The 12,201-nt window shown below is 39.1% G+C and overlaps 1 protein-coding gene across 1 annotated transcript; it reads right to left on the bottom strand.

Annotated features, from left to right (window-relative positions):
• Positions 1 to 4,044: 4,044 nt before the first annotated feature.
• Positions 4,045 to 6,151, bottom strand: fam43b (family with sequence similarity 43 member B). Its single transcript, XM_058409306.1, has one exon. It carries the CDS (start codon positions 5,997 to 5,999, stop codon positions 5,028 to 5,030), a length of 972 nt encoding a protein of 323 aa, XP_058265289.1. The 5' UTR covers positions 6,000 to 6,151; the 3' UTR covers positions 4,045 to 5,027.
• Between the last annotated feature and the right edge of the window lie 6,050 nt (positions 6,152 to 12,201).

Genomic DNA, 12,201 nt, shown 5'->3' with positions numbered 1-12,201 from the left:
ATCAGCAAACATATTTGCAAATATATGAGACCTGAAGACGAACTCTAGACCCTTCTATGTTTCTTCACTTTATTTTCTGTCTCTGTTCCTATCTACAGGAATCTGATGAGACAGTCTGAAGGAACGTAATACGGTCTTTTTATGATATTTTTTTCCCTCTCAGACAGCTTGTGCAATATTTAGTAGCCGAGACTGTGTAGACTAAAAGTCAGCTGGTGGGCACCAGTTTTTGCTCTGAAGTGCTAATCACAGTGCAGAACTTTGAGCTGAGATTCACACAGGGAGCGATGGGTTTCTGTAGGTTGGTGGCCATCATGATGTATTAAGTAACAGCGGAAACGTATGGAATCTGCTCAGGGACTCGGACAGGTGCACGGCAAAGTGAACACGCAGTGTTTATATATCGGTTCAGCTGAACACTTGTGGATAGTGTAAGACGGTTATTTAACACAGCAGGAGGTTAGTCAGTAGACGTTAATAAACGAGGTAAAAGTTTTGTGCGTAATTCTTTCATTTTTCATGATAATATCGCTGATATTTCTATTTTATCATTCTATACATTACCGACTACAAAGTATTAAAGTAATACATCTTTTATAACTAATATGTGAGTACAGAAAATGGAAGTCTTTTTCAAACTCACTTATTATGGATGTCTAAGGGAAGAATTTTTGGGGCTTTGTATTAGCCTTACACTTTATTCAGTTCCTGAAGGATTTCACAAGAGTTGTGAGCTCCTAAAAGAGAAGACAAATTTGTAGGGCTTTGTCTAAATGCCTGTAGTGATGACATCACGTGACTGATCTGAAAACATCTGCTGAAAAATTGCATTGCTTGATTGAGTTTGCTTGATTCTCAGTTCATTTCTGAAATGCTGGACGGACTGATTCTCACATACGGATACCACAAATCCATCCTGGAAACATAACTAACCAGTATTGCTCCAATGGAGTTTATATCAAAAGCTTTGTATAATATATTAAAATGAATCAAGTTTACTGTGCAAAATATAATTTAAAAAAATCAATCCTAACAATCTGAAAATTCATTCATTCTTTACAGAATTGCACCAAATTCACTCTTCTTTTATTTCGTTTTCTTTTGTCATTTTTTCTTTTCTTTCTTTTTTTTTTTTTTTAGGGATCCGATCGGTGCCACCTCTATTTGTAAGACTTGTAGTGGATAGAGTCATGACAAAAAATAGAATATCATTTAGAGAGGTTTTCAGAGGGCAGAGTTAATAATGCATGTTTGGGGAGGTGGGTCTAAAAAAATGTGTAGGTAGTGATAATAATGCTGTATCCAGCAGTACAGCACAAGAGGACAGTTGAGTGCTACTGCAGAATACAAATGAAACACACACACACACACACACACACACACACACTAAAAGGCTAAATACGGCTCTCAGCTTGCGTGCTGTGGCTCATTGATCGGGTGTGTTCTGTCCCTAGCACACCTCGTTCTCCTTTCTGCTTCCAGAAGAACTCATTAGCACTTTCTCTAAACCCTTCCTTAAGCGGCGCCACAACCCTGTACCTCCTGTGGTTCCTCAGTAAGCAGGTGACAGCAGTTGACACACACACACACACACACAGCTCTGTTCTTTATGCCAAAGCCAAGCACAGTCTTGCACCCACCACTCCTTTAATCAGTCTCCAAGTCTCTCTAAGAGTGATGAAAAGCCAGATCACCATCTCCACCACAGCCTCCTCCATCCGCTACACACCAACAACACACAGGAAATGTTACAGCTCGCACTCAGTGCTGTTGGACCGTTTTGTCCCTGAAGGCCCACATGTGCTGTGTGATTTGATGCAGATGCAGTCTGTGTATTCCCTACAGGGCTCAGCATCAAACACTCGTCTGCTCGGCACTTGGGCCACAGTGATGAAAGACATCTTTTCTTCCTCCAGCGTAGCTTCCATCTGGACCTCATCTTCTGCTTGGCGATGTGTACAGGATGGCATGTTTTGTCTGTTGTGGTTCCTCCGTCAAGGCGGTGGCCGTAGATATGAGGCATCACTCCACATGTTTAAATGCTTTCAGTCGGAAACTATGAGGAATTATACATGATTTAGCATTATTTAATTACTTACAACACCTTCACCTTTAGGGATATTTCCCAATCAGTTTAATTTCTAATCCAAATGCACATTTATGTCCCAAATGAGCAAACCAGATGAGGAAAAAGTAGAAAAAAAACAACTCTAAAAAGGAACCCGTCCTCTACTGTGTGTTGAAATGAGAGCACTGTAGGATTAGTTTTTAATTATCAGGTACAAATCTACATTATCCAGTTGAAACACGTGTTACTGGCTTTAGGAAGTGTGAATCTTACATGTGGGACCATCAGTAACAGCATCCATAGCAGCAGACAGTAGCTGGCAAGTTTGCTCTTAGCATTAGGTGCAGGTAGCCAATAAAAATGTTTTCAGTATTTCAGAGTCTTGCATCATCATCATCATCATTATTATTATTTTTATAAAATTCTCAGTGATTTATTCTCCAGTAGAAACACCTTTCTAAATATGCCACAACATCAAAATAAACCAACTATTATATTTATTACTTAATATGCTGTTAGCTAGTTGATTAGCTACAAACTAGTAAACTATGCTTGCTTCCTTAAAAATGTTTATATTTTCCAGAAGCAGTGAGAATTTCTTTTGAACTGTTCTATTTTTTTGTTCTATTTAAGTTATCTTAGATAATAAATGATAACGCTTATTCTAGGACAAATATTATTTGGGTGCTTTATGTAGTGTACTAGTGTTTTAGCTAGTCAGCTAGTTAATGTAGCTCATAAGTGATGTACGAAATATTATTTTAAATATTATTGTTTATATTATTTAAAATTCCAAATATTATTTTCAAGGTGTATTTCTACAGTTTTGTGTCAAATATAATATTATTTATTATTATTATTTAAATATAATTAATTTTAATTATATATTATATGCATAATATTTGTATATTCTATTATTATTATTATTATTTAATATATATTAATCTTTAGCTATTATATATATTAATATAATATAATATATATTAATTCTAGCTATTAGGAAAAAGCAGGTGGATGTGGTTTCCAAGTTGAACATTCATGTAAATCCATATCCATATCCATAAAGTGATCAGTTGCAACAATAACTGGTTGTAGGTTTCATTTGAACACGTAATGAAGCATGTGTTCTGATCATGTCCGAGCACCAGCTTCAGTTTGCCTTTACCTGTCTGCTCTCAGAGTTTTTTTGGTTGGTGATTAGGTGAGATGTATATTGATTGATCCTCAACAGCTCCCTGTAGACCAATTCATCTGAATAATTTAAATCTCACTCAACTGCACGGGCTGTTCAGCTCGGCAATCCTTGCATACAAAGTGGAAAAATAAATAGACAGCTTTGGAAAGTGAACCTGCAGATTTAAATTAAGCGTCTGACTTAGAGACTGTTCAATCCGCGAAGTGAACAATACAAAATGAAATACCTTCTCTGCTTTGGGCAAATAGAAATCGTTTTAATATGAGTTTTCTGTTTTGTTAATTAAAGGTCATGTGATTTGGTATGGACTAGATCGAGCATTGGGATGCAGAAGCAGTTGAGTCGTGCTGGAATATTGAACCGTGGTCATTTCCTGTACATTTTGATCATCTGATGAATCTTGGAGAGGGCCAAGTGTGTGTGTGTGTGTGCGTGTGTGCGAGTGTGCGTATGTGTGTGCGTGTATGTGTGTGTGTGTGTGCGAGTGTGTGTGTGTGTGTGTCTGCTTCCCTCTCTAGAGCCCACTCACAGCCGGTGTCAATCTGCATAGCCATTTGTGCAGAGATTGTTCATCTTTTCAGCTGGTGAAGCATTGCTGTGAAAAATGGCCCGAAAAACAAGCATAATTCTGAAAAATCCTTTTCTGTTTTGTCTTTTGAATTCAGCCACACAAACACACACAACTCACATATTCACACATTTCTGTGTGTCTCCAAAAACATCTTCTAGAATTTTTATTCCAACATTTTATTAGAATTCATAACATTACCATGTTATTTAGTGCAATTGGAATGACAGCTTGTGAAATGTCTAGTACACTATTATTATTATTATTATTATTATTATTATTATTATTATTATTATTTTCACAAAACGACTTTTAGATAAAAACAGAAATATGAGACTGTTTGTTGGCATACAATTTTGAACAATGCATTACCTCTTGAAGCAGTAAAGCTTATTTACCTGTTTATCAGATCAAGCTGACATATAGATGTGTATCATGTAGAAAGAAACAGATATATTTATATTTTCCTCATATTGGTCCCGGACATGTCACAGTGCAAACCAGGGACGGTGGTAAAACTGTGAACATTTAAAACATCTTGCCTTAAATGCCATGGCGTCTCCACTGGTCATACGGTAAATGATTCTGGGGCTGTAATGTGCGGCAGCTGTAAACCCGTCAAATCAATGGCTGATATCCTAAATCATGGATTAATTCATTAGTGCTGCTGCCTTGGTGTAGATGCTGAATGCTGTCACAGAGGTTTTGGCCAGAAAGGAAAGTTATATAGAAGAGGGAGCTGGTTAAGTAGAAAAAATACATATTACACAAATAATATATTTCCAAAATTATCCAGTAAAATTGGAGAAATGCACGTATTTTCGAGCAATCACATGAAAAAAAACACACAAAGGCTCACTGAAGGTCTCTGTTTTGTCCTTGTTTGGTTTGTAGCCCAAAGACTGAGCTCCCTCTGTGTTTGTCCTCACTGGGTTGCTTTGCAGCGTGGCGCTCTCTCTCATTGTGCTTTTGTGTTTATTCACAAAGTTCCACTTTATTAAACACCCATATAGAAAGCGCTCACAAGGCGAGCCAGCAGCAACTCAGCATTAAAACTTGCTGATGATGGACCAGATCATGCTCTGCAGGAATCGGCGATGCTCTGAGAATAGAGCGGTCTTGCAAAGTGGACAGAGAGAAAAGAGACAACAGGGAAAGGAAGAAAGAGGTGCACAGTGTCCAATGTCCAAGTGCGGTCACACAAGTGTGCTTAGCGTCATGTGCACATCATCTCTGATTGTGATTGAAAACCCATCTAGTCCATGAACTATGTATCCCATTTCTCTCTCAGGGGGTTCTTCTGGATCCAAATTTGGTGGATCAGTATTTGATGCTTTTTCCTCTTTGTTGTCTGCCTGTTTTTCCACCTCCTCCACATCATCCTCCTCCTCCTCCTCCTCCTCTTCCTCATCCTCCTCAGTGATGGAGAAAAGGCGGTTGGAATTGCCAGGCTTGTCTACTGGTGGCTGATAGTGACACTGTCCATTCAGCAGCTTCCTTAGAGGCATGAGTGGCATGATATCCTCTCCCAGCAGCTCCTGCTTGCGATGCCGGAAATCACTTTGGCGTTTGAGCCTCTTAAACTCGCTAAAGGCTGAAATAGAGTTCTGGTACAGACTGAGAGCAATAGCATGTGCCTTGTCTGCCTTGGCCAAAAGCACAGCATGGCAACGCAGAACCACTGCCTTGTGCTTGACCTGGTGCCGGTAAATCCAGGCCAAGATCTTGGGCCGGTAGGGGTCTGTTGTGCAGTATGTGATACGGTTAAGAGTGTAGAGGTGCGCGGGTTTCCTGCGGCAACCCATGCGTATGCCATGCGGCCCAACACTAAGCTTCATCTTAGCACTCTGCTCACCGTAGTTGCTGGATGCCCAGATCTTGGCGACGGCATCATGCGTGCAGCCCTCACCCTTGGCCACTACAGTCACTACACTTCCCAGGTAGCGGACACTGTATATGGGCTCCTCCTTGTTTAGCTCCACTTTCTGCCGCTTGCTGTGGAAAACCCCCGCGAGCCAGTGGAAGGGGCACTCAGGCACCAGGTCAGGGCACGACCTCAGCAGCGAGGACAGCAGCGAGTGGTAGGTGAGTCCAGTGCTCAGGCTCTTCGCTTTGGTCTTGGAATCATCCTCCACCAGCACAAACTTGCTCCGCTTCCAGGGCAGCATGGTCCCAATTTGTCTGAGGGGCTCGGTGCCCCCTCCGAAAACAAACTAGCGAGTGTGGGATTGTTGTGTACTGAGTGCCTGAGAGCAAGAATGAGGAAGGCTGTTCTGTCACACGCTGAAGAGAGACTGAGAGCAATGAGGCTCAGCTGGTCTGCTCCGGAGCTTGCTTAGTCGCTCGCCCCTCCTTTCTCTCCTCCTCCTCTCCTTCTGGTCTGTTCATATCACAGAGAGAGAGAGAGAGAGGGAGAGAGAGAGTGAGCACGATGAACAGAGCTGGGCTCTCAGCCCGTTGTCTCGGCATCGTTTATCTTAACTCTTCCTGCCCCTCGTCTGCTACTACCATCAATAAATCTAACAGTGAAAGATCTAGAAGCGCAGTATGTCTGTTGCTCTTTTCATATCTAGCTTTTAACCAAGTGGTGGTGAGTCTCTAACCGTTGAGACCAGAGTGATATGTTTTTATAACTCTAAGACGTCCCATTTCTGGCAAGTCTTGAAAAAAAGTCTTAAAACAAACATAACAACCTAATACACACCATTAACATTATATATTGTATTCACCCCTTTGAACTTTTGCATATTGTGTAGTTTTACCAGCTGGAATGGTGGCACACTTTATAGTGTTACTGCCTCATAACTCCAGGTTCCACAGTTCTATCTTGAGTTCAAGTTAGTCTTTGCAGTGTTTCACGTGTTCCCTCCATTCTTAGCTGGGTTCATCGGATTCCTCCCATATTCCAAAAACAAGCAGGTGGACAGACTGACTAAAATAAATTGGCTGTGCATGGTGCCTTGAGATGAGGCTAGTGTTCCTGCGATCAAACTTGATCCTGACCAGGATAAAGTGGCTGCTGAAGATGAAGAAACGAATGACATTTTCTCTGTGCATAAGTATCCAAATAATCAGCATCAGATAATACTTTGGTAGTATTGTTGCAATAACAGCTGCAAGACTTCTGGGATATGTCTCTATCAGCTTTACACATCTGTATTCTGATATTCTTTGCTCATTCGTCTTGGCAATATTTCTCAACAGCTGTGAGATTGAATGGAGACCACATTTTCTTCAAGTCTTGCCGCAGATACTCAGCTGGACTGAGGTCTTTTGTGTAGATTCATGATCTCAGTTGATTTCAGTTTCAGAGTTGAACACTACAAAGTGTGTGAAAAGTTGTGTGGGGGAATAAGTAATTGGTTTAATATGCTAAAAAATCATTCAGAGTGGAAACAGCACTGCTCTTAGTCGCTCTGATCTGTCTTGGCAATGCATCTGTCCATTTCATGCAGAACAACACAAGGAAAAGTGGTTCAATTCAATCTAACTCACTTACTGTAATGACTCACTGATCTTTTTACACTTCATTAATTTCTATTAGCATAAAGATTGAAAGAATGTAACTGCAGCTGTTTGTCATATATAGTGTCATTTTGTAATTCCACATCCATGATACACTGCTTCTATAGTACTGGCCACGTTTTCAATTGCTAGACATCTCTGAGAGCCATTGTTGCATTTACATAATCCCTGAGCTATTTCCTTGTCTTTTCTCCTGAAGTCTGAAGTATATAATAGCAGATGGGGATGCTGAGGGAAGCCGTTCTGGCGGTCAGGTCGGCAGCGACGAATCATACACAGCAGCATTTCTATAAAAAAAAAAGGTGATTGTCATGTGGGTGGTGTTGGGGGGTGTTTGGCTTTGCACATGTCCAGTTGAGATGAGATCTCAATGTGATGGATTGAGTCCCATCTGAGTTCCCAGCTAGTGATTACTTGCAAGTAATAGTGCAGTTGGAGCTCTGGTGGATATTGCCTTCAGGGACTGCTGAAATGTGGACCAGTGGCGTGTCAAAACCAATTTTACAGGATGCGGGGATAGCGAGAGCGACACATAATGAGACACGGGGCCTGAAATCTCACTCTCACACTATTAATATGACTTGATTAAACAACATTGCTAATGACCCATGTTCTACCTATCTTGAGTCGCACTGATTCCGTTCTATTCAAATTAGTCAATCATCAAAGTGCTTGTATTTTAATTGACAAAGAGATTAGGCTAATAAAGTACATTACACATTTTTCTTTCATGCCTGTTCTCATCTCTCCTGCCCTCTCTCTGAACTTATGCAAAGAAACATGATATACACTACAACATGTGCGTAATCAGTGAACCACAGTGAGGTCACAGTGATTATTAGATTCAGGGAGTTTTTTTAGTTGCCTTTATATTGCATCAATACACCCTGTGTGCACTCTTATGACTTAAAGAAAGGACAATATTTTGTAGATAGTTCATCCAGTATTAGTCTTGCGTTCGTGCAATTAAATGCGCTCTAGAAAATGGAGGTGGGTCTTGCTCTACAGTAGTGGCTCATTAGAAGCTCATGGTTTGTTGGTGCATGATTCCAATTAGGTTTCTTAAGAAAGAAATATTGGAGTATGCTGGTTTTAAAAAAGGTGTGCAAGTTGACACTTTTTTGAGGAATGCTTTACCAACTTGTGGCTGTTTCTTACTGGAATAGTGCTTCCTCAAACCGATCGAGAAGGCTATTCCACCTGTATACCCCAGCAAGGCATTTTCAAAACTAAAAACTAAGATCTATGATCTGTTGTTCAGAGCTGTCTACAGCTCTCTGTCTCCATCAGTGCCACTGATGGTCGACCAAATACATGCACATATGACTCCGAAACTTGACTGGATATCGTCCGGCTGTTTAAACTGAACAGGCTGGGGTGAAGGTAGAGGTGAAAAATCCTTCAGTTGTAGAAGACTTTCATTCATGTTTTTGCTATTCTCAGTATGTAGTTGGTTGGCTAGTCTACTCTCAAGTTTATTCAGATTTGGATGTTTGGCTCACCTGATATTTGGTCCTGAGAGCTTACTTTTATAACCATCAAGCACTTCACTTCTCAAAGCAATGTTCAACATTTCTACCTCTATCCTCTCCGAAATACACATCCTAGTATCACCTACATCTACAACCTCACAGGAAACTGCCTGGAGGAAAGCAGAGGAGAGGCAAAATAGTCCATTAAATGAGACTGTTTTTATAGAGAAGCTGTTTGTTTGAGTGAGTACACGTGCACACTCTTCTTGGACATGAGCCGAGCGTGTGACAACACGAAAAAAAAGGGCTACAGAAGATTAACGTGCAGGGCAGAACTCAGCCATGACTCGCTGGCCTTTCCCGAGATTGATGAACGTGGCTCGTATTGACTTAGCTGCCACTGAAGTTAACGCTGCAGAGCAGGGAAGAGAGCTGAGGAATGAAATAAGGAAATGCCCGAGGAAAAACTGACCCAGAGCCATCTTAGTTTTTTTTACTTACGACCACCACTGCTTTGCTGTTTTTCCTCTTCTGATGTGATGGAGCTTCAAATTTAAGACACTCAAAAAAACTTTCAGAAGATTGTTTTTATCAGAATGAAATGTCAAAAAGTTGAGAAGAGCTGGTACAAGTAATACGTTTTTTTGGTCTGAGATAAAAGAGCCAATAATTAAATAATTAAATGACAGACGTCAGCATGGCATCGTGTTTACGTTTGCTGCTGTAATCAAATGCAAGTCATATACTCATTTATCAGTGAGTACTATATAAAGAAAAATTTTGTAGATAATACTATATAATATCAATAATTCACGAAACACTGTAATCTTACATGTACATCAGGAAAAAAAAATCAATGCTAAATATAAGTCTAATAATAATCTTGAACTTTTTTAATCTTGAACTTTTTTGTTCTATATTTCTTATGTTCTGTAAAGCTGCTTTGAGACAATGTCCATTGTTAAAAGCGTAATACAAATAAAATTGAATTGAATTGAATTATATATTTTAAGCGCATGGGGAAGTCATACACAGAACAATCCTGAACTTCAATTTACTGATGATGCAAAGCTCATAAATCCTTCCACCCCCATTTCTTTTTTACTGTATCATAGTAACCATGACTGCTGTAGGATAGTAAAGGGGTAAGCCATAATTAATAATTGATTAGCCACAATCCTATGATTTGTTTCTTTTTAAAAAGCTAATGTTTTTAAGAGTTCTCCACTGATTGTAGTGCATCCTTATGAGTAAATTTGCACATCTGTGCTGCGTGAGAGCCTCGGATACAAGTTGTACAGTTATAATAGATGATACAATTGTACCGCAGGTTGCACTGATGATTTTTCACAAACATTGCTCAAAGAATTAGCATAATTCTATAACGTAATATACTTTACTTCTTAATATACTTAATATACTTTATACTTTTATAACTTCTATAATTTACATAACTTGTAAAAAAAAAATCTGCTAATGGTTAGTGAAATACAGAAAACTGTGTATATTTTGAACAGGAAAAAAACAATATATATATATATAAACAAAATGTTGTCATTTATATTTCAAGTGGATTTCTTTTAACTAACATGTAGAAGTGAAACTCTTCTATACAGAACTATGTAACGAAGTCACAGTCTCCACCGCAGCCGCTCTCTGTTCCGGGCGAATGCATTATTAAAGAAGGCTGTGTTTTGTGGACCGGCTCGTCATCTGCATATGAGAGCTGGGAGTGTGAGGGAATTAATTTACTTGTGTGACTTTTACTAATGATGAAGGAAGCAAGCTAGAATGAAAGACGGCTCCTTGCCTCATGTGAAGTAAATTATTCCCTCGAAATGACGAGCGCTCAGGGTTTTGCTGGGCTTTCTATAAATAATTAAATGATCCAAAAGAAAAAAGAACAATTTTGATATAAAACAAGATGGATTGCAGTTTTTCTTTATTTATTCTGAGTGATCTCATGACGTTACTAAACACTAAAGCCCTTATAATGCGTCTAAGACCAAACACTGGATCAGCATTTTTTCCTCAACTAATTTCTTCAGAGATTTGGGACTCCTTGTGTCCTTTTACATAATTAAGAGCACCTCTGTGGTATGATATAAACAGCCATTATACTACAGTATCTAGTGGAATATTTGTTTCTGCTGCTCATTATACGTCAACTGAGAGAGAAAAAAAAACCTTATTGCTCTTGGAGCTGAATGGAATGGTGTCAGCTCTGCTGATGTTGTTTTTTTCCCTCTCATTTAAAGCCTGCGAGGTTGCCTGAAGATCCCATTTGGTTTTTTTTCCCTCTACCCCATCCTATTTGTTATCGGCCCTCCTCTTGCATGAGCAGCCCACGGAGTGGAACAGTGTCGAATCAAACCAATTATTCTTATCTAAATGTCCTCCTCTCACTCTTTGCTTCGTTTTTCCATCTGGGTTTCTGAATACACAATGTCACTTTGATTGTGTAACAGAGCACCTTGTGTTGAACATTAATCAACACAACACCTTCTGACCAATCAGATGTGAGAATTCAACAGCACAGTGGAGTTCGCTGATGGCTGCTCGTGATACCTGATGTTTATCAATAGCTTGACGAAGAAACTATTAGTCTCGAGCAATGATTTATATCAAAAGGTCTCATCAATGGCATAATAAGAATGATCACACACTCACACACACACACACACACACAGGTGTTTTAGCTCTGTACTGCTCTGCTGGCTTCATGATGTGTTTCTTAAATTCAGCAGTCAAGAACTTTAGGATATAATATAATATGCTACGGTTCTTGTACAATTTAAATACTTAGTTTTATTAAAAATAAAGAGGAGATAATAATGAATTGAAAAAAATAAATAAAATAAAGACCAGAGGTATAATGTGTGCAATAGATTGTGAAGCACTGGAGAAAGATACAGATATGTCTGAAATATAGAGAAAATATAAAATCAATAAATAATCAATAAATCAATAAATACATTTTTAAAAATAAATAAATAAATATTTTTTAAAAAAGAAAGAAAGAAAGAAAGAAAGAAAGAAAACTGAACTCATTTATGAGAGGTGAAGTTTTGAAAAATTGTAATGCTTTCCTTCAAATTATATATATTATAGATATCATAATGGTTAATTTCACGTGTTCACATGTTTCATGTTCTCCTTGTGCTTCAGGTAAGTTCTCCGGTTTCCACTCCGAGGCCAAAGACATGTGTCCTTAGTGTGTGAATGTGTGTGATTGTGCACCTTGTGCACTCCTGGGATAGGCTCCAGGTTTCCTGTGTAGGATGAGAGGTACACAACATGGATGGATGGACAGTATGTGCTAAATCTACTGCTACTTCCAAAAAGCATTTTGAAGGAAAGGGGAATTATAGTG

The sequence above is a fragment of the Hemibagrus wyckioides genome, linkage group LG15, assembly GCF_019097595.1.
Source record: "Hemibagrus wyckioides isolate EC202008001 linkage group LG15, SWU_Hwy_1.0, whole genome shotgun sequence".
Lineage (NCBI taxonomy): Eukaryota > Metazoa > Chordata > Actinopteri > Siluriformes > Bagridae > Hemibagrus > Hemibagrus wyckioides.
The sequence above is the reverse complement of the archived record's forward strand: the minus strand, read 5'-3'. Positions and strand labels throughout refer to the sequence as shown.

What these genes read in the sequence shown, in the direction of transcription:
- fam43b (XM_058409306.1), bottom strand. Translation starts at nt 5,999, where the DNA reads ATGCTGCCCTGGAAGCGGAGCAAGTTTGTGCTGGTGGAGGATGATTCC.